This window comes from Thermobia domestica, chromosome 9 (assembly GCF_964235325.1).
Source record: "Thermobia domestica chromosome 9, izTheDome1.hap1.1, whole genome shotgun sequence".
Taxonomy (NCBI): Eukaryota; Metazoa; Arthropoda; class Insecta; order Zygentoma; family Lepismatidae; genus Thermobia; species Thermobia domestica.
The window spans coordinates 177,732,578-177,755,876 of NC_137462.1; the positions used below are offsets into that span (position 1 = coordinate 177,732,578).

A 23,299-nucleotide genomic window follows, 5' to 3' on the forward strand; every position below is an offset into this window, starting at 1 on the left:
TGCTTGATCATACAGTAAGTTAGTTTGCTTGATTTATTGGTGTATAGGAGCGAACTGTCCAGCGTATCTATAAAGAACGGTCAAACACGCGTGTTGCGCAAACCGACTTTATAGCTATAGTCAAAAGAAACTCGAACTTGAAGGGGCCACCTACAAGTTATCATGCCTGGTTAAGGAAAATAGCTTCTAACCTGACTGGAATTGCTACAGTTCGTGAATGTAGGTCTGTTCAAGCAACTTTCCAAAAGAACATAGTGATGCAAACTTCATGCAATGGATATTAGGCTAGTACACCAAAACAGACCACTTCTCACTGCGGTGCATGAAGCTGTATTTTTTTAACGGGCTCAGTAACAGACTGAAATATATAAATGTGCAGGTGGCCTGACGAGTCTCATTTTTGTCAGTATTGTATTGATGCAAGACTTCGAGTGCGTCGAACATTGAGGGTGTTGAAGGGTATGGTTCAAAATGAAGGTTGGATCTATGCATTGAACATAAACCAACATGAATGTGTTTAGAGATTTTCAGTGATCAGATGTTTGCGTTTCTCCAATATTTACATGGTGACTACGTGTCCCTTCTTTCAAGATGAGAGTTTTCACAGGTCTCCAAACGTTTGTATGCGGTATGAGAAACTCCAGGCATCCATCGCATCTGGTGAAAAAGTTTAAACCAAGTTCTTTAGGACTGGTTGGTGCAGTGGATGAGCAGAAATAGGCGTCCGTGTATTTTACTGGAAGCACAATATGTACTGTAGAGAGTGAGAGTTCACATTCGTAGAACCGCTTCCAAATATAATTAGAGGTTTAGGATTTAGATTTCTGAGCTTTCGGCATCTAAAGCCATTTAGCCCTTTACGATTTGTGGGATGACGTCCCTCGGCGAGCACACAACCCAGGAACAGGGAAAGAAGAAAGGATTGTGGAAGGAAGGAAACTGCTTGGGACCTATAAGTTAGGTACCACCCCGGCATTTACCTGGTGTGAAAGAGGGAAACCTCATGCAGGGTGGATGGCCTGAAAAAGGTGTTACACTTTTTCGACCGAGTGCCGTTACTTAGGTCAGAGGTAACGTTAAGCCGGATAAAGGAAGTTCTACGAACGTCGACTTTTTTTTTCTATTTGAATGGTTCGAATGGTTTGAATGGTATTTCTAAATACTACGTTAGACTATCTTTTTTCCCAAAAATTTTATTAACTACATAAGGATAGGAATTAGGGACTTCCATAGAAGTATGGTTAATTTCAAGAAATTATGACACACATTGTTTTGTAGCACTTGTTCATATAAACACATGGCCCAGTGATAGTTTTCTTAAAAGAGAATGATTTTCAGTCATTTTCCCAGTAATTCGTATATTTAGTAGTATTTCGATATTAGCATAATTTACTGTACACTGCATATAATTACCACATGAGCTGTGAATAATCTAAATTGTGTAACCTCTCTAGCAGGCACCTTCCTTTTTACAAACAGTTATGTCTCACCGGTGTCCGTTATTTAAAGGTTTTACTGTGTCAGCGTTTCTCAACCTTTTTCAACTTGCGGCACACTACGGGTATAACTTTAATTCTCGCGGCACACTCACTCATAGATATTATGTATTTGTAATTATAAAATACCGTGGTATTTTTTTCTGTGATTACTGATCTCCTTCTCATAGACAAAAAGCTCGATCACTGGTTTTCCCCCGTGGTAAATCATTATGCTTATTTTTTTTTTTATTGTAATTTAAAAATAGAAAATAATTGCAATGTAATGTTGGACTCAGGTTTTTAAACATACACTTTCTTTTTCGAAAACTGTATACAACCTTTCAGTAAGATGGAAGATCACTAAATAACGAACGAACAAACAAATCTCTTGATCTTTTAAAAGATTAATGCAGGTAATTTATGTGCATGTTTGGTTTGTCGAAAAGATTGAATGATATTTTAAAATTTCAAGTTACAAAATAGACTGCAACAATAAAGAAGCAATAATGGTCATAAAATGATAATAAATAGTTTTTTCAACATTAAAAATGCACAGAAAAGCAACAAGGTCTGAAACTTGAAATTGTAGATTCGTAGTAGAGGTCCTCATTTTTCCCCGTGTCTTGCAATTTGTTTGCTATGAAATTAATTTTATTTCGATTTCCTCGCGGCACACCAGCGGTTCATTCACGGCAACCAGTGTGCCGCGGCACACCGGTTGGGAAACGCTGCTGTATGTGGTTGAACAATTTCCAATATATATGGTATATTAAATTTGAATAGTTAACTTTCACACGACTGAATGAATAATCGCTAATTATGAAGTAAATTTCTTACTTCTAGTTCTCATTAATGCATTTCCATTATATGTAATTCGTCCGTAGGGGATTAGTAGATATATTTTTAGAACTACTGATGAGTATTATTATTTACTACTACTTCTTTCCCCCTACTGTTTTGATATTGTTGGTGTTTATTATCTTGCAATCAGTTCAGTAATCTTTCTATCAAGTTATACATACCGGAACACACAATCTGTAGTAATGTATGAAATGTTCTCCATCTTACAGTTACTATTTACACATTTTCGGAAGTGTATTTTCTGTAGGACCTCTGCTTTCAGCAATACATAGTCGTCTTTTGTCGTCCCCTGTTAGTGTAAAAAGTGTTGGAAATTAGAATTAAATTTTGCCTCGGCGCTGAAGTAATTCAACCAAACAGATTAGAGCAAGAGGAATGTTGGAACTTGACCTTTGAAAAAAGTCTGTAGGTTGCATTTTGAGCTGCTCTTTGCATTGTTTGTTTTCAGAGTGTATATCGTGTATTCATAATAATTATTATTATTACTAGTATGAGAAAGTTTAGATTATCCTGAGTTTTGTTCATTTACTAGAAGATCAAATTTTATGTAGATAATCGTGCGCTAGTTATATGTATGTTGGGATTGTAAAGGTCTTGGTACTAATGAAAAGATGCTAATTTTTTCTTTCTTTCCTTACAGAAATATCATTATCCAGAGGAAAATCTGGGAGTTTTCACATAGCCCTAGAGCCAATCCTTGGCCTAGATTCAAGGTGTATGATTTCAACTAAGCGTCAAGAACCTATCTGTTATAGGTAAGCAGATCACATTTTTATCGAGTATTTTGTAATATCGCTAAATCTCAAGAGTTGTAAGGTTCCAAACGATATATCTATTCTCAATGATTACGTCAAGGATGTAATATTAGATGGATACCAAACACTGTAAACACGTTAAAAGGCAATTTACCTGTTAATACAGCCTTGGACTACCTTTAGCCTTAGCTGTGTTTGTCGTGGAAATGGACATATAACTCATGAATTGTTTCCAGAGGAACGACGGACCATTCTTCATGCACTACACCGATCATTTGCGTCAGCGATGATGGAAAGCTGTTCCAAGTCGCTGCTCTAAAGTCGACCATGTTAATGTTCAAGTTTAGATTTAGCGGCCAGGGAAGGTATGATCCTCAAATCTGTGTGCATTGAGCATTGCCATTTTATATGATAGCATCCGTGTGAGAAACATACTACCAAAGTTGTACCTCCTCACCTAAATGTCGAAGAATCGATGCCAGCAGTTAGTCCTTTGAAAAAAATAGTAGTGCCAACACCATACTACGAAATTGTGGCTGACACCAGCACAGATACGTCGTTGGTTTTAACGGCTGGCAGACCAGAGCACATACCTCATTGTTTGCAATGCAGAAACCCTGTCTGTTATTGGAAACAAAAGAAAAGTTGACTCATTGGACTATATTACTCTCATCATCGGCTGTCCATGTTACTGGCCCATGTTTTTTTTATAACGATGGTAGAGGTTTCGAAGTGGCAACCCTATCGCTGATATTGAGGTTATGCAGCTCTTCGTCGGACTGGGATTGTGGAAACCGTGTCCTTCCAGATATTAAGTGTTTTTGAACCAGTTGTACCGCGTTAGATATAAGTTTCCTGGTGTGGGGCCGCGGTGGCTCAGTGGTAGAGCGTTCACCTCTGGTGCATGGAGTCCTGGGTTCAAACACTGCTCCCGCCAAGTGAATTTTGTGGACAAACACCGTGTGCGTGGGTTTCCTCGGGGTTCTCCCGTTTCCTCCCACTTTCTTCATTCCACCATTTCATTCATTTCTCATAATCACAGTCTCCTTTAGCCTAACCGGCATAATCGTAGGTCAATGTTCGGTGATTTTTCTCACGTAGAGTTGGTTCTGTCCGTTATTCCACTTCTAATAATTTCATAGTATGAGCTCTGCATGTCACCCCCAGTAATGTTGCTCTCGATACGCCCGAAGGTAGTCCTAATACATCTGATCGATCTAACAATGCATCTGCAATATTTTGTTTGAAAATCAGATATATATATATCATTTTGCAATATCAATTCCGGGTTTTGCATATACGTATATGTACTAAATCTCCTTGCGTACTACGTAGTCATACAATATAGTCGCGATGCACGACACATGCATTGTAGCACATGGATACTTCCTTTATGTATAGGCACAAAAGTCATAATTACTGCATATATGAAAGTGTGTACATTTCACTTTGTTTTGTTCCGCATACTTTTGTGTGTGCTGTATGAAGTACAACACTAATAAATTGAGATTGTAATACTGGAGAACTTCCCTGCATTGCATTTAATTTTAAAAAGTAAGGTTTATTTCATAAACACTTGAGTAGGTGACATTTTCAGTAGTTAACTATGCCGAAGTGCATATATCATATGTCTTAATGAATGGAAAGTTAAGTCAGAAACGTCAAACCTACAATTACATAAATTCCAAAAAGGTATTTGAGCATTTCTGAAAAGGTGGCAGGTGAGGCGTTTGCGAGTTTACACTTAAGTCTAACTGCATATCTAACATTGTGGTCTGTTAAAACGCTTTGTATTATTATCTATTAGGATTTTTCTCTTAAAATATACAAGGGTGTATCAAATAGTTTCGTGACTAGTTTTATTGACAAAAAAGTACATTAAGTACCTAAGTTTGAATATTTTCTCCTTGAAAATAGTCACTTTGTGGTAACGTACTTGTTGCAGCGTTCCTGCCATTGCTGGAATGCGGCCTGGAAGTCATTTTCCGTAAATGAATCTATAACCTTGTGCAATTCGCTGTGGATATATGTAGCGGTGTGAAGTTTCTGATCTCTCAGCTGCATTTTCATCTTCAGAAAAAAGAAAAAAAGTCTCTGGAGCTAAATCTAGCAAGTAGTGCTAGTGCGGCAGCGATTATGCTCGATGAGTGGGGGTGCATTGCCCTTGTGGAGTATCCAGTTCTTCACGCACCAAATGTTCAGTTGCTTTCGCCTAATGTTCTCCCACAAACACGACAGACCAACGCAGTAAATTTCGAAAAGCACGATGACCTTTATCTTCGATGAGCTCACTCTCATCTTCAGTCGTGCATATGAGGACTCCACCTCAGGGCCGCACCTGTACATCCAAGACTTGTCATCGATGAGGTGGACGTGAAGAGGAGATCATCCGCACCACACTTACGGTGATTTGGCACACATTAACACGATGTTTCTTCTACTTAGAGGTCAGAAGTCGGGCAATGACACACCGCATATTCAATTCCGAGTTCAGTATTTTCTGTACTGACCCTTTCGACCAGGCCCTTGTTTGTTTAAGTATTTTATTACCCTGGGTCCAAGGAAATCTTCGCCTCCACCGTTTATTTGTTCGTTTTCAGTACAGTCCTAAACAATAGGGCTACATTCACTTACATTGACCCCTCAGCAACAGGAATGAGCATGCAGAACCATATGTACGGATTGCACTGGCAGCCAATAAGCAATAGCTTGGTCCTTCTAGCGCCAATAGCGTCGTAACGAGAAAACTCATTCACGCGGTGGTACAAACATTATTTTCAGTACAGATCTGTCTTAAAATTCTCTTATGGACAGTCCTTTTTTCCGCAAGTCATACTTTAATCTCGATTTAATTTGCCACCATAGGCCCATGCGTAAATATGGGCCTACGTACAACCACCAGCAATATCTGCGATCTCGTTGATTATCCTCCGACAATCCTTATGCATAAGAGTTTTTAATTCGTTTTACGTTTTCAAGGATGCTGTTCCTGGAAGATCGTCCAGATCGTTCGGCGACTTCGAGTCGTTCTTCCATCTTTAAAGCGCCTGTGCCACTTGAAGCATGCGTACGACACATTGCCTTATCGCTGTAAACTTGTCGCAGCATGCTTATTGTCAATGGCCGATTTGTCCAGTTCAACCCAAAATAGCATGTCGGCGCGTTGTTTCTTTTTTTTGTCCATGATGTAATTGCAAACCTTCTCTCACATGTGCTCATAGATACGCTACTAGAACGATTAGCGATGTCTTCTTGCCGCAACGCCTTATCAAGATTGAAGATCACTATAGCTGCAAGCGCAACCTTGTGCTGCCATCCATTGGCGCGCATCAGAACTAACTCGAAATTTTTTTGATACAGCCTTGTGTGTGTATATATAATACTAAATCAGTGATTAGTTTTAAAGTAGCCAGCAAGGTAAGGATTTGAAAAATAGTCATGAAAGTTTCATTTACATGTTCCTTTTATTTGGGTGTTTGTGAAATTTTGTAGATAGATCCATCACAATCCCTGAAGGTGAATGCAATTCCGCATTCGAAACGTCGGAAGTCAATATTTTTGCCTGGTTTGATAGCCCGAGAAAACTTACTAGAATCACGTCGCCAGGAAAGATTCAATTCTTTAGTGTAAGGATATTTCAAAATATGTTTCTTTAATTTCAGTGAAGGTTAATACGGCACACTTTTTTTTTTTCTCAGGACGTCAAAATTTTCCAGTAATCGACACAGGAAATTACAACCCTTTAGAGAAACGTGACTAGTTTTTTGTTATCCTCATTCAAGATTCCAACATGGGGAGTGTGAACGTCAATCGCAGTGTGAGCGATGCATTTTACCGCTACAAAATGCCACGCCTCTTGGCAAAAGTTGAGGGAAAAGGCAATGGCATTAAGACTGTCATAGTAAACATGGTAGAAATCGCCAAAGCTTTGTGTAGGCCCCCAACCTGTAAGTATTATTCTTTAATTATATATAAAGTGATATGTAGACTAGAAGAATTGACACTTGATGTTCAGACTCTCTCTCTCTCTCTCTCTCGATATATATATATATAGAGTAATGCAATTTTTAATTACTCCCCCTCTCAAGTTTCACATAGACATACCAGTTAATTATGTGAATTTCAATATGTAATAACTAGTACTGCAGTAATATGATACTAACATAACTGTATTTTTCATGTTAAGTGTTTAAGTGAAGCAATGCACTTAGACCCTTTGCTTTCTTTAAGTAAAGCATTTGTAAATTAGTAGACTTATTTCACATGTTATAAAAATGTTATTTTGAGAAACCATGTGCTTTTCTTTAAGTGACGAGGTGGTAAATGCACTCAAGATTTTCTCTGTTCGTGAATTGACAAGTGATGCTTGAATCTGTAGTTCCTTCTAGTCAAGTAAACTTAAATTTAGTAGGAGCTTTTCTTCTTTTTAACAAAGAATGTCATGGTGAAGAAAGCATTAAAGTAGCTTATATAAAATATTAAGAGATCGCCAAAATTTTCCGGAATCGCAGATTTCACCTTCCGAATTTCGGAAAAATTCCGGAATTGGCCATACCTTATATATATATGGTTGGACAAAAAATGTAAAACGTTTGCAAAAGTGTAAAAATCATTCCTAGTATAGTGTGGGGCCTCCTTTTGCGTCCAAAACAGCTTGGATCCGACGTGGAATGGACGTATACAGCTCCTGAATCGTGGTGTGTGGAATTTTGTACCGTTGTTCCTCCAAAACATGCTCCAGTTCCTTAAGGGATGCTGGTGGAGGGTAATGAGACCGAACACGCCTACTTACTTAGACCACAATGGCTCATTGATGTTCAGATCTGGTAATTGTGGGACCCAGGGGAGGTGTGATAGCTCCTGGTCATGCTCCTCAAACCATGATTTCACCGTTTTTGCAGCGTGACAGGGTGCCAAATTATCATGGTAGATGGCATCACCATCAGGGAACAATATTTGGGCCATGGGTAGAACCTGGTCCCCCAAAATGGCCTCATACGCCTTAGCATTCATCATTCTATGCAGGGCTATGATTGGACCTGCAGAAAATACGATATCGCGGCCCATACTGTAACAGAACCACCCCCATGCTTTACAGTTGGGAGCAGACAGTTTGTATCATAGGCCTGCGACGGTGTTCTCCATACGTAAACACGACCGGTTGTTGGAAATAAGGTGAAGGTCGATTCATCGGACCACATTACGTGTTTCCACTGCTCATGAGTCCACGGCTTGTGGTCCTTGCACCACTGGATACGCCTCTTCGTATTTACTGCTGTGACCAGGGGTTTGGCGATAGAAGCCCTGCCATGAATTTTCATTTAATGAAGTTTCCGTGACACTGTTTTCGATGAAACCGGGTTCTGTAGGCCGGAATTGAGTTCAGACATAATTTTTATTGCAGTGGTTTTCTTTTTAGCTGCTACAATCCGTTTTAATGCCCTCCGGTCCCTATCTGACAGGATTGTCTTTTGACCACTGTTATGCTTTGCAGACGTCGTTTGCCCATGAATTGTGTATGCCCTCGTGACATTGGACACAGTGCCTTTCGATACGCCCACAATGTTCGCCACTGTTGTCACTGAAGCTCCAACCAGACGGGTACCAACGATCATGCCTCTTTGGAAGTCTGTCAGGTCGCTCATTATGGGACCTACCGTAGTCGGTTCAAGACTTGACGTAGGAACTAACGTGTGCGCTACCCAGAAATACATATTTCAGAATCCTAAGGTAGTCACGCAATAATTTTTATAGTGGGAGTTTTTGAGTACTTCAAATTATATGCGAGTAGCCAAACTGCCTCTATAAGAATTGTGGCGGAAGTACCGCAGGATTCTGAAACATGGATATTTGCACAGGGCACATATTAGTTCCTAAATAGTTCATTTTTTCATGTTTTCGGCAGCCTATAATTCCGAAAGGAAGCATTTGTTCACCCAGGTTGGTTTGTACTTTCCGTCTTATCTAGGTGTCCGGAATCACGTCCCAAACGTTGTCGGTGTTGTTTTGAAACACATATAATACACACAGGGTGTCCCATAAGTCCGTGTACATAGGCCATCTCGGTAACTCTTGAAGATACGAAAAAATGATAAGAGAGCAATGTTGTTGGAAAGTATGTTTTTTTTAAATCTAAAATGTTGGAATTTTCGGAATTGGACCAACCGTCTGGGATCTATACTGGTATAGCGCCCAAAGAAAAATGCAACGTTGCCACGTCTTTGTTGTACAATGAAGGTAAGTGCGTGTAGTTTGAAGTATTGTTGACCAACGAAAATAGAAGGGACGGCCACAATGAAAGATATGAAGAAGAATCACACGCAAAGTCAATCCAAGGCAGTGGCGTCACCATCAAAACGGGAGGAGGCACGTACGAAAAAAGAAATTGAATTGAATTTATTCACGGCAAAGTGTATTAATTGCTTAGTGATATCAACGAGATGAAACAAGAGGCCAATTGAATAAAATTAGAAAAGGTCTAAGTGCCAAAACTCAGAAACCAGAGAAAAATCTATAAACATGAGTCATTACAGTACAAGTTAAACATGTACTATGACCATGTGAGTGCTTTGAAACAGAAGCAACAACTTTTAATCTATAAACTCCTTACAAACATATTGTACTTGGTACTAAAAAAACTTTTAAACGATACAATTCAATTCTACTCAGTGCGACACTTAGATCCTGTCGCTGTCCAGTGCCGGATTTAGGTTTGATGGGGTCCTAAGCTATTGAAAGAGGTCCCTTATACGTCAAGCTTTAGGGGTGTTTTGTAAGCTAAGCTTTCTTTTTCAGCGACAGATGTCACCATATTTTAGGTGTGAAAATATGCTGTGTGCTAATTTATGGACGTAATTAATATGGAAATAGAAACAAAGGCCTATTACAAGAAGAGCTAGGAAACGAGGCACCATTATAGGCGGTATTGTATAACAGGGTCCTCATTAGAAGTGGGGCTGAAAAATAGTGTTATTACTTGCTTCACAAAAACCAAGTACATAGCAATACAAAACACCATTGTTGTATGTGCGTTTTATCTTACTTGATTTTATTAGGAAATTACATTACAATAAGTTTTTTCTTTAACTTTTTGGGCCCCCAAACGAGTGGGGCTCTAAGCTATAGCTTGTTTAGGTTATACGTAAATCCGGCACTGATCCTGTCTCATTATTCAATTGTTGTCTCGTCTAGAAATAGAAGCGTCAGTTTCCAGATTTGTTCAAAAGAAACATTAATTACCCCGTACTCAGCCGGCGGTGTAAGGGTAGCGTCACTGTCCGGCACACATTTTGATTAGTGTTGTCAACGGCTGGAGCGGCTCGGTTCACGGCTGAGTCACCACCGAGCCGGCTCAAGCGCTGGGCTCAGTTAGGCCAAACCGAGCCGAGCCGGTGGCTTATCGGAACCGAGCCGCCTCGAGCCGATGGCTCATCTGAGCCGAGCCGAGCCAATGACTCATTCCCATAGCGCTGACTCGAGCTATTGTTTTAGTTGAACCGAGCCGTGCGGAGTCTGAGCTTGAGCTGAGCCGTTTGACATCACTAATGGGTAGGTCAAACTTGGCACAAAACCTGTTTCGACGGGACATACTGACTAAGGATTCTCCTGGTTTTCCTCAGTCTCCCTGGGTGCATCCCGAAATGCAGTCGTTCTTTCAAAAAAGGTATTCCGGGGGAAGGGCACACTTAGTATTCCGGAGGTTCACTGCTGGTACTATTTTATTTATTATTATAGTATAGACGTATTATTTCGGTCTCCTTCGGGGGGCAGCGCCCCCCCCGAAACATATCTGAAAGAAACACTGCCGGAATGGTCCCTTCTCTCAAACCAAAGCAGCTTCCTTCTCCAGCCCTACACTCACCTAAAGGGCTGATGTGACTTCGGAGCGGAGTCCCCATCTCTCTGTGTATCATTTCCTTGAAGAAATAAAGTTTCTCGGCTGGTGAGCATCATTATTCATTTGCAGGTCTAGTCTAGTCTCAGCTCGTAAACTTGAGGCCTCATTTCATTGAATGATTGTCTACTCTAGATTTCAGCGTTATAGACCCCTGTGTTTAAAGCCTTGTTATGCTAAAATGGCTGTCAACTATTCTATACATTATACCTTGTTTTAATCGTTAAAGTATTTATTACAAATTGGTGTATATTTGAGAGCTTTACGTGTAACTAGGAAAAAGTTATGAGTAAAAATGTACTCAAAACTGTGTATTTTTTAGCCATTTTCATAAATTAACCAGTTTCACATGATATATTTCAGAAACGACTGGCCTCTCAAAAGCGCCATTCACACAGTTCAACATGTGATTATTACTGATTGCAATGAGCAAGTTTGGTCATGTTTACTCCTTTCATCTCCATACAAATACCGATATTGTGATCCCATGCGATTTCCGAATCTAACAAAGCTGCAGGCATATTAAAACGATTTAGATAAAATATGTTATATCTATAAAACAGAAGTTAGTGTAATGTTGTAATATCGCAAATAATAAATTATATATTTAATCAGAAAGTTCCGAGCTCTTTCGCGGAAAAAAATCTCACTGCCAGCTGATTCCCTTTGTGCGACGTTGTTACAGAATTCGCCTACGCAGAAGACTAACGCATCACCAGTATGGGAGAGGGGCTCTCTCCGACTTCGCTGTGGCAACGCTGCAGACCCTCTGTTGCCGGACATTCTGCCTCTTGTGAGAAGGCGAGCGTGATTTAACAGGAGAAAAAATATGTAACAAATTCTACTTAAAAAAAAAAGCGCTGTACATAATTCTATAAACATTTTTTTTAAAGAGAATTGCACACACATAATCGAGCATACATTTTTAAATAATTGCTTTAAATACTTACTTGTTTATTCGTCCGAATCCGAATCCGAATCCAGGATTTCACTGTCACTACTACTGCCATCCGAATCTTGTGTGTTGATTATAAAGGGTTCCAAGGCAACGTCCAAATACTCTTGCGTACTGTAATAGTGATCTTCTATTTTTTGTACGTGACGAACTGCATTTCTCCATACACAGTCGGGAACATTTTTAAAGGCATCTTTGCAAAGAACACACACATCATCGACACGAAACGTTTTATTTTTCTTTGCAACCTCATTCTTTATGTAAGACCATATCAACTCTATAGGGTTCAATTCGCAATGTGCGACAGGGAGCCACAAAAGTTTGATTGTTTTGTTTTCAGTATTTCGCACAATTGTTTCTAGAAGACGTTCCTGCTCTTTGAAATAAGGCCTGCCAATATTCAATAGCACACTTTTGTGAAGTTCACTGAAAGTTTGAACGTAGTACGGAATAGGAACTTGATTCTTCTCCAGCCATTTAATTATGTCGTCTTTTTTCCATCGCATAGTTGGATTTCTAGTTTCAGGATTCAGCATAGTATGATATGGTGCTTGATCTAAAACCACGACTGATTTGTCCGGCAAAAGCTGAATGATGCGTTGAAACCATTCTGTATAGTGCTTGGCGTTCATCTCGGAATGGTAATCCTGAGTATTCCCTTTTCTCCAACAAAACACACTTCGACTCCATCAAGAAATCCCTCCTCGTTGCCAATATGCAGCATAATTATTCTCTTCCCAGCACCGGAAGGAGTACGAATGCCCCCTCTCCAACCCGAAACCTGTTGAACAGCACTCCGGTAGTAGTCATACACTGGTGTGTCTTCTTCTGGCAGAATTTGCTCTTGCCATCCATACTTGGCAGAATGGTTCGCACCGCACCAAGACTCATCGGTGTAAAAGACACTAAAATTATTACGTCTGTAAAATTTCAACAACCGTAAAAACTGATCCCTTTGCCCAGCAATCTTATCACTTTCCATTAGAACTGGTTTCTTGTTAAACTTTTTATACCGAAATCCCAGTTTTCGCAACACGCCATAACGAAGTTTCACTCATTTCTGGAGCATCAGTAAAGTCCTTTCTTATTTGTTCCAAGAGTTTCTTTACCGTTGGATACTCTTTTCGCACATAAAATTCGTGGAGCTTCCGGCGAATACACCCTTGAAGGAATTCGTCTATAACCAACTTGTTTGACGGCGAACCTGTTTTTTTCGGAGATTCTAGGACACTATTATTGCGAAACTCACTTGAAACACGCTTCACAGTTTTTTCAGACACCTTTAAGCATTCGGCAGTTCTTTTGACGGATTGGGAGAACGAAAATTGTGGAGCGTTGTTTTGTTTCTCCAAATCAAAAAATGATCTTGCATTTATTATAAACTGTTTCTCGAAACTTCGAAAATGATGCTTTTCCATTGTTTATATTACTACCTAACCAAAAAACACACAAACATAAAAAAATAAACCACACGAGAAAAAACAACGACACAAGAACAAACACAGCCACAATTTCTGTTTCCCGCGCGGCGCGCAACGCTGACTCATGAAGTTCCATGCGGCAACGTCGCAACAGCTGAGTGGTAACTGATCGTAAAAAATATGACTATTTTCATATTGTAATTTCGGACCTTTTGTCTGTATCTGAACTAAAACTGTATACGTTGTTAATATTGCCATTCAATGGAGCGTACTTCAGTGCTTTCCGTTCTTCGCTAATGGAGTTACGGGCAGAGATCGGTACATGTAACAAAATAACTTACTGTACATTAACTATAAAATTAATTTTAAAAATACTACTGCACTTTTGTTTAGTATACTTTCGTTCATATTCAGTAAAAATTTCATTCTTGTATTGCAAAAAATAACTGAGATATTTTTCTTTAAACTTCAAGGAAACCAATTTATTGCAAAAAAATTACATTTTTAAATACATTTTTTATTTTATAACCTAAAGTATTAAGCAGAGAGTTGCAAGCAAATAACCTGTTATAGTAAACACTTCAGTGAGTAAAATGGTGCATATCTCATGCCTCTACCTTAACTGGGCTCGAAGATATACTTGTTTGAACCCAGGGGTCTATAACGCTGAAATGGAGAATAGTGTTGTGTATGAGTTTTCGAAGCGACACGAGACACGAGAATATTCTGGTCTCGTGAGCAATGCTACTTATATCATTGGAAAGGGATTTAAAAATATAGAATCCAGCAGTGGCATATTTAGGGGCTTCCGGGTTTAACCCCCCTCCCCGAAATGTTGTTTACTATAGTAAAGTATATGAAATATCTTGCAGAATTTTCACATTTTCAGGCAAAGCTCCCCGACACAAAATCCTAAATACGCTACTGGAAGCCAGCTATTTTGAGATGTATCATCCCAGCATTCGTCTGATGGACGACAATGGCATACCGTCCTTGTTCCTTTGACAAATGAATGATGTGAGGAGAAAGAACTGTGACACTCACACAAGGGATACCACACCTAATCTAACCCATTAACTTTGTCACCTACCTGTTGGAAGATTCTGAAACAGGTAAAACAATGCTGCAACTGTGCTCAGAGTAGATGATCGAAGTGATTTTAATCTTGTTATGCACAAATTGCCATACAATGTTGCAAACTGGCCCTAATCCGTTTAAGATTCTCAGTGGTAATAGCAGCGCATGCCTCGCGAATACTGTGTTGTAGAGCAGCAATTGTATGCGGGCGATCCCTGTAAACGACAGATTTTAAGTGGCCCCACAGAAAAAAAAAATCAAGCCGTGTTAAATCAGGCTATCTCTAGCCATTCCACCCGACCTCGACACTCAATCTGATGTCCACTAACTGCTGCATCCAACCAATGTCGAACGTTAACTCTGAAGTGCGGTGGCACACTATTGTGTTGGCAGTGAAAGTGCTGGCGGTTTTCGAGAGGCAAGTTGTCCAAATAAGTTTTTGGTATTGCTTGTAGCAGATTTTGACAGGTTCTTAGACGAGACAACAATTGAATAATGAAACAGAATCTTAAGTGTCGCAATAAGTAGAATTGAATTGTACCATTTCAAGTTGTTTTAGTACCAAGCATAATACGTTTGTAAGGAGTTTATAGATTAAAAGTTGTTGCTCTTGTTTTAAAGCACTCACATGATCATAGTACCCGTTTAACTTGTGTTGCGATAAGTCATGTTTATCGACTTTTCTCTGGTTTGAGTTTTGGCACTTAGATCTTTTCTAATTTTATTTAATTGTCCTCTTGTTTCATCTCATTGATATCACTAAGCAATTAATACACTTTGCCGTGAATAAATTCAATTCAGTTTTTTTCGTACGTGCCTCTTTTCCATCTGATGGCGACCCCACTGCCTTGGATTGACTTTGCGTGTGATCCTTCTTCATATCGTTCATTGTGGCCGTTCTTCTATTTTCGTTGGTTAACGATACTTCAAACCACACGCACTTACCTTCATTGTTGTAGATCAAAGATGTGGTAACGTTGCATTTTCCTTTACCATTGTGCGCTATGCCAGTGTAGAGCCCAAACGGTTGGTCTAATTCCGACAATTCCAACATTTTAGATTGAAAACACATACTTTCCAGCAACATTGCACTTCGTATCTTCAATAGTTACCGAGATGGCCTATGTAAACGGAACATAATACATAATGAGCTTGAGAATTTGTGTGTTAAGGTAGTTGCATATTGTAAAACCTTTTATATTGTAACTGTATACTTCCCCCCCTGGTTCATGTCTAAATCATTATCTAAATTTCTTTCAAATATTTGAAGAAAATGACTTGTCCCAAGAAAATAACGTATTAGTGGCTGGAGACTTTAATCTACCACTAGTTACTGGTACAGACTATAATTTTTTGAGCCTACAAAATCTTTATTCTTTAAATAATTTAAAAAATAATCTTTGTAGAACTTTAGACTTACTGTTTAGTAATATTTCGGATGGTAGTGTTATACAAAGAAGTGAATTGCCAATTATAAATGAAGATAACCATCATCCTGCACTAGAAATTACTATTCCGTTGAAAGGGCAAAATTATCCACTAAAAAATGAAACAAAAATTGTATTCAACTTCCAGAAAGCCAATTTTTTAAAACTATATCAATTAATTCGAGAAGTTGACTGGTCCGTTTTAAAGCAATTTAGTAATGTTGATGATGCAACTAACGCATTTTATGAGATAATAAATAAAATAATCATTGATACAGTACCTAAAACACTAAAATGTAGTATAAGAAAATATCCGTGCTGGTTTACAAAAGATATAATAAACAAGTTAGAATTAAAAGAACATTATAGGAAACACATGAAAGACTCAGAATATAATAAAAATATCTATAAGGAGATAAGGAAGGATATAAAGAAAATTATTCGTAAGGCGTATGAACATTATATTAGGGAAAGCGAAATTGAGGTTAAAAAGGATGTAAAATCTTTCTGGTCATATATAAAATGTAAACAGAAGAATAATAATAGTGAAAATGGTAGTATGACGTTGAACGGCAATACATTGAACACAAACTAATTGTTGATGGTTTTGCAAATTATTTTAAATCAGTATATGATAAAAAATATATCATCATACAACCCTCCTGAGGAAGAACATATGGATGTAAGCAACTGCTTAGAAATTGATGAAGTGTCGAATGAAGAGTATAGGAAAGCTATATTAAGAAGTTAAAACTTAAAGCATGTGGACCAGATGGCATTCCTCCATATGTGATAAAAGCATGCTCGGAAATACTACTAGAACCACTGTCAATACTTTTCAATTTAATACTTAAAACCCAAACGTTTCCTGAAATCTGCAAAATTACTAAAGTATCACCAATCTTTAAAAATGGGGATAAGAGTAAAATAGAACATTATAGGCCTATAGTCATAATTGGTGCACCAGTAAAAGTTTTCGAACAAATATTATATGATCGGGTTTTTAACCATGTAAAAGAACTATATTTGTGAAAACCAGCATGGATTTTACCCTGGACGATCGACAGTAACAAATTTACTTAATTTCACTCAATTCGTTCATGAAGCTATACATGATAGCAAACGAGTAGACACAATATATATTGATTTTGCAAAGGCATTTGACACAATTAATCATGACATACTACTTAGAAAACTCTCATGGTTTGGATTCTCATCAAATTTACTAAAATTGTTTAAATGTTACCTGTATCAGAGAAAACAGTATGTATACTTCAATCACACAAGATCATTCAGTTATAATATTAATTCCGGTGTCCCGCAGGGTTCAAACTTAGGACCCTTATTGTTCCTATTTTTTATGAATGACCTCCCAAAATATGTTAAATATTCCAAATATTTATTATATGCTGACGATTTAAAATTATACAAAAACATACAGGAAAATCAGGATGTATTGAAACTGAATGAGGATCTAAATAACATATATCAGTGGAGTATAGAAAATAAATTATATTTTAATACTAACAAGTGTAAATTCATGATATTTACAAAACCAAGAAGGTTAACTAAAATTAATCCCTACAAGATAGACAACAGAGTATTAGAACGTGTATATACATATAAAGATTTGGGTATTACTTTCAGCTGTGATATGTCTTTTAATAAACATACATTGCTGGTAACACACAACGCTTTTAGGCAATTGGGATTTATTATAAGAAATACGAAAATGTTTACAAACATTGATGTTATAGGAACTATTTTTTAAAGTATTGTAACATCAAAGATGGAGTACGCCTTGGTGATCTGGACTACGAAATACGTAACTTAAAACAATCAATTAGAAGCAATTCAGAAAAGGTTTTTAAGGTATCAGTACTACAAGAAAACTGGACAATCTGCAATTACTAATAAAATTTCGTATTCCAGACTACTAGGTGAATTCAATTACGTAACTTTTTCGGATAAATGTGTTATTCTACAAGAAATGTGTGTATTTAAAATAGTAAATGGTAAATTCGATAACAGTGAGTTTTTGCAGTATATTAAATTCAATATAAAATAAAGGACTTTAAGAACGAGGAAATTATTATGGTATGCAACTGCGAAAACCAACACGTACAACAACTCGCCTTTTAATAAGACTATGTTCATTATATAATAATATAGCTGAGAGTATCGATGACTGACTTAAGTTTGGAAGAAAACATATTTAAAAAATTATTGAACAGATATTTGTGCGAAATTAAGTTATATAGAAAACGTAATTAATATTAGATATTACTACATTAACTTCGGTAATCACATTTGATTATTTTCTATTTTCATGTTATTGTAATGTACAGTCATGTCCAAAATTATTGTCGCATGTTTATAAATATATTGTTGTAGGAATATAATTTGATAACGAATTCGCCCAGTATTTCTTATAATGTTAGTATGTGTATAATCGGCAAAGACATGTATGTTGAAAATTTCATGTCAAAAGAGCACTAAACAGAGTGGGAAAAAATCATGATTTTTTTTAAAAAATCATTTTTGTTGATTTTTTTGATTTAAATCGATTTTTTTGATTTAAATCAAATCTTTCTCCTCACATAATGCAAGTCGCGAACCGAAGAAAAAGCATTAGGAATTGGTATTAAATGCTAATTATGCCATTTAAGTGAATGTATTGGGGTTGAATTTTGAATTATCCCCAATCGTTAACCTATATCAATCCCAAACAATGTTTCTTAACTCTGTTAAATTATGGCTCTTTTTAAACGTAAATTATAGTCTTTCAGTCAAGCAGCTAAAGCATCATCCCTATTTATCCTAGGATCATGGTGCATACATCACTCTCTTTAGAATAGAACAGCTTTTGAAACGGTAAAATTCAGATTTCCCCATCATGTCCGTGAAGAAGGAAATTTTGAGAGTAATCGGCATTTTTTTAAACTTTTTTAAAAAAATTTGATCCCCTGTGTTAACGCACAGATCTCAAAATCAACTGGGAAATACTAAGGGGTGTACTAAATGTGTGTACAAAATTTCAAGCTTCTATCTTGAGTAGTAAGGGTGAGGAAATTATTTAACAATGAGCTGAGAACATTCTCACAATGCCCTAGATGACCCGGATGTAATATAAAAATTTTCTCAGACATTCCTATTTATCCTAGGATCATGATTTGTACATTATTCCCTTCAGAATAAAACAAATTTTCAAGCGGTACACTTCAAATGTCTCCATCATGTATCTGGGGCGGGTAAATCACGAAAAAGATTTTTTTGTTATATATATATATTTAAATTTTTTACCTCTGTGGACCTCTCTCCCTGTTTTAAGGCAGAGATCTGAAACAAATCTGAAAAATACTGAGGGGTGCACTGACTAAATGTGCAAAATTTCAATCTTGTAGGTGAAAAAGTAAGCCCGCGAAAAATATTCCCCAAATGCTCCAGATTCCCGTATAAAACAGGATCTCAGATAACAGTTTCCTGAGACATCCCTATTTATCCTAGGAGCATAGTACTACATCATTTTCTTCAGAATAGAACAGCCTTTGAAACGGTACCATTCATATGTCTCCATCTGAGGCGGGAAAATCACGAAAAAAAGCTGTTTTTGTTAAAAATATTCTTTTTTTAAAAACATTTTTGCCCCTCTGGACCCCGCTGTTTCCACACAAAGATCTGAAAACATCTGAAAATTATTAAGGGGTGCACTGAACGAGTGTGCAAAATTTCAGTCTTCTGAATATAAAATGTAACCTGCCAAATAATAATAATAAATACGCATAACAAAAAATATATTTTTAAATTTATGACGTTATCACACTATGCTTCAACGCAGAAGGGTGTTGAAAGCATATATAACGTGTTCTAGAATGCTTCCAGTTTTGAAGAAAATGAAATAAAAAGCCTTATTGGTACTTTTTTAATCGAATAATGAAGATTCTACCCTATCACCTAAAAATAGGTGATATAATTTAAAAGGTTAAGCATTAAGGAAAAAGTACAGCAACGTTTATCAAAATGACACTTTTTTTTTCCCACAAAGGTTACTTATAATTGGCAGGGGCCTATTTTTGAAAGCTCAGAACTAGCTTCCGGCATGAAATACATGAATTTCGCCTAAAGTTATAAAACAAAACAAAAAAAAAAAAAATGGAGAGGGGATAGGACCCCTCTAAATACGCCCTATTATCTAGGAACAAACAGACACGCACAAAAAAGAATTTTCGTCTTAAATGTCGATAGTGATTTCCCCGTTGGAATAGTTAACTATCTTAAAACCCAAACCCAATGTTACGAAAAGAAGAAAGCAGGATTGCTCCGTTACCTGTTCAAAACGGGATTTTCCCTAATCATCCTCTGCATGACATTTGTTTTTATACTATACTGTACATTTGAGTCTCATTGTATTATGATTATTAATTTCCATAATCGAAATAACAAAACAGAAACGGGATTTTACTTATTTTTACTTTAAATTAATTTATTTCGGAATTCGATTTAAATCAACGATTTTTATTTAAAAAATCAAGTGATTTAAATCTTGATTAAAATCGTGATTTAAATCAGACTGATTTAAATCAATCCACCCTGGCACTAAATAAGAACAATAAAACGAAAATAAAACTTTATTGTCCATTTAGCAACATTTTGTTTTACTCACTCTAATTTCGGTATTTATAATTCTTTTCCTATGAAATTTACCACATATATATTTCCCGATTATACACATAGTACCAGTATTAAAAATACCCTGCAAACTTTTTATCAAATTATATTCTTACAAGAAGACAGTTATAGATATGCGACAATCATTTTGGACATAAGTGTACAATATCCATGGTGAGCACATGAATGTGTGCATGTGAAATGTGCGAGATACATATGTGTGTTCGTGCATATATATTTGTATGTATAAATATTGGTGTATGTATATGTACATATATGTATATGTAAGTGTATATATGTGTTATGTATGTATGACTATTTCTAGAATGAGAGTATGAGTTTGTGCTTCATAAAATGTATGCATTGATCTATGGAATGTCCGCATACAAAGTTATGTATTGTTTTTGCTTATTGCTTTTACTATTTTTTATTTTTATTATTTTCATTTATAAATTTGTTTTACATATTCATATTCATATTATTATTATTATTATTATTATTATTATATAATGTGATCAATTGTGTACACCTTCTATAATTAGAGATATCTCTCTGTTGGAGGAAATAAATAAATATATATTTCGCGCCGGTAGTTGTTACATAGATCTCTATGCTGGAAAAAGTTGATAATTCCCTAGCATTATATATTTAGCTTTAAGGAGTGAACTGAAAGTACTTTAAGTACTTTAAATTTAATTCATAAGGGTGAAATTTGCGTACCTCTCAAGTATACATACTATTTATTTGCCACCCTTATATATATATATATATATATATATATATATATATATATATATATATATATATATATATATAATATAGAAGTGCGAAACATCTGACTGTCGTATTTTTTAATATAACATTTTTGTTCTAGATCCTACCAAATATTTTGGCTGTGAACTGGGTGCCCAGACACAATTTGATTTTAAAAATGATCGCTTCATTGTGAACGGCTCCCATGATGCAGCCAAACTCCAGGACTTGCTTGATGGCTTTATTCGCAAATTTGTTCTGTGCCCTGAGTGTGATAATCCAGAGACTAGTCTATTGGTCTATCAAAAGAAAGGAGTCATCAGTCAGTCTTGTAAAGCATGCGGTTTTCACGGTCCAATTGAAGTAAATCATAAACTCAACACTTATATATTAAAAAACCCTCCAGGTAAGTCTGCGTATCAGTACATAAAGTATATATAATTTAGGGTAGAGCGTTTATCTTTAAAGATCCCTTGTAACTTTTAAGCCAATATATATTTAAAAAATGCAAATGTCGAGAGGAGGGTATTATTGTTACATCCTTTGCAAAACAATCAGATTAACAGTGTTTTCACCGCAATATAAAGTTGTTATACATGTTAAACACTTAAGATTATTACATATTTTAAATTATACTAGCTGAACCTGCGCTGTCTACTCAGCGCATCGTTCTATTATGAGCATGAATCTCCTTCCCACTGTGCACGTCTCCTTACTCACACAAGTAAAGGATAGGAGACTCACAAAGAAGGTGAATTGCTATGTATAGATGTTGGAGTGAGTTTGTATCAAGTTTGAAGAAGTAACACGATATCAAGTGGAAACGTTTTTTCCTAATAAATCCATATCCGTCCGATATGCCTCATTTCGTCTCTTGAAGCCTTTGAAGTTGCCAGCATGCAATAGGTTTTGCTATTCAGATTTTAAAAGCTTGGGTTTTTGAGGTACTTTTTAGGCTTTCAGTCAAGCAGCTACTCCATCGTCACTATTTATTCTAGGATTATGGTTCATATCCCATACTTTTCAGAATAGAGCACGCTTTCAAATGGTACCACTTACATTCCCATACCATATACCAGGAGAGGGAAAAATTGAGGGAAAAGGGGAAATTTCCGGGAAAATTTTGGCACCTCTGGAACGGCCCTGTGTGAACGTAGAGACCTGAAAAAATAAATACTACTCGAAGGACTGAATACGTGTATCAAATTTCAAGCTTCTATCTTGAATAGTACGGGCGGGAAAATATTTATCAATAATCCCCACAATGCCCCAGATTACCGCAAAAGATCTTGATCTCAGGTAAAAAAATTCCTGAGACACCTATATTCATCCTAGAATCATGTTTCGTTCATCACCCTCTTCAGAATAGAACTGCCTATCAAACGGTACCATTCACATGTCTCCATCATGTATCTGAAGCGGTGAAAATCGCGAAGAAAGGGATTTTTTGGTTAAAATGTCTTTTTTAAAAAACTTTTTGCCCTTCTGGACCCTCCCTGTGTTAACGCACAGATCTGAAAAGAATCTGATAAATGCTACTCGGTGTAGTGAATATTTGTGCAAAATTTCAATTTTCTAGGTGCACAAGTAAGCCCGCCAAAAACAAATAGGCCCACAATACCAAAGATTCTCCTATAAAAAAGGATCTTGTGTAAAAATTTCCTGAGATATGCCTAATTACTCTAGGATCATGCCTCACTCACCATTCTCTTCAGAATAGAAGTGCCTTTCAGACAGTACCATTCACATGTCTCCATCATGTATCTGAGGCGTCAAAATAGCGAAAAAGAGATTTTTTGTTTAAAAAAAAATCCCTTTTACCTTTTTGCCCCTCAGGACCCCCTGTGCTAACACAGAGATCTGAAAAAATCTGATAAGTACTACTCGGTGGACTGAATAATTGTGCATAATTTTAAACTTCTAGATGCAAAAGTAAGCCTGCCAAAAAATAATGAAAGTAGCCCTAACAAAATAAAATATATATTTTTTAAAATTATGACGTCATCACCT

At 36.8% G+C, this 23,299-nt stretch overlaps 1 protein-coding gene across 4 annotated transcripts in view; it reads left to right on the forward strand.

The window, feature by feature from the left end:
- eIF5 (eukaryotic translation initiation factor 5) overlaps positions 1-23,299 on the forward strand; it is a 105,588-nt gene that overhangs the window by 58,069 nt on the left and 24,220 nt on the right. For all 4 annotated transcript variants that reach the window (XR_014126809.1, XM_081725507.1, XM_081725506.1 and 1 more), the window contains 3 exons: positions 2,980-3,094; positions 6,793-7,041; positions 21,411-21,695. Coding sequence is in view for 3 of the 4 variants with exons in the window: in XM_081725507.1 (XP_081581633.1) it covers positions 6,885-7,041; positions 21,411-21,695 (442 nt within the window). In the remaining variant the exon portion in view is untranslated. The remainder of the gene's footprint in view (positions 1-2,979; positions 3,095-6,792; positions 7,042-21,410; positions 21,696-23,299) is intronic.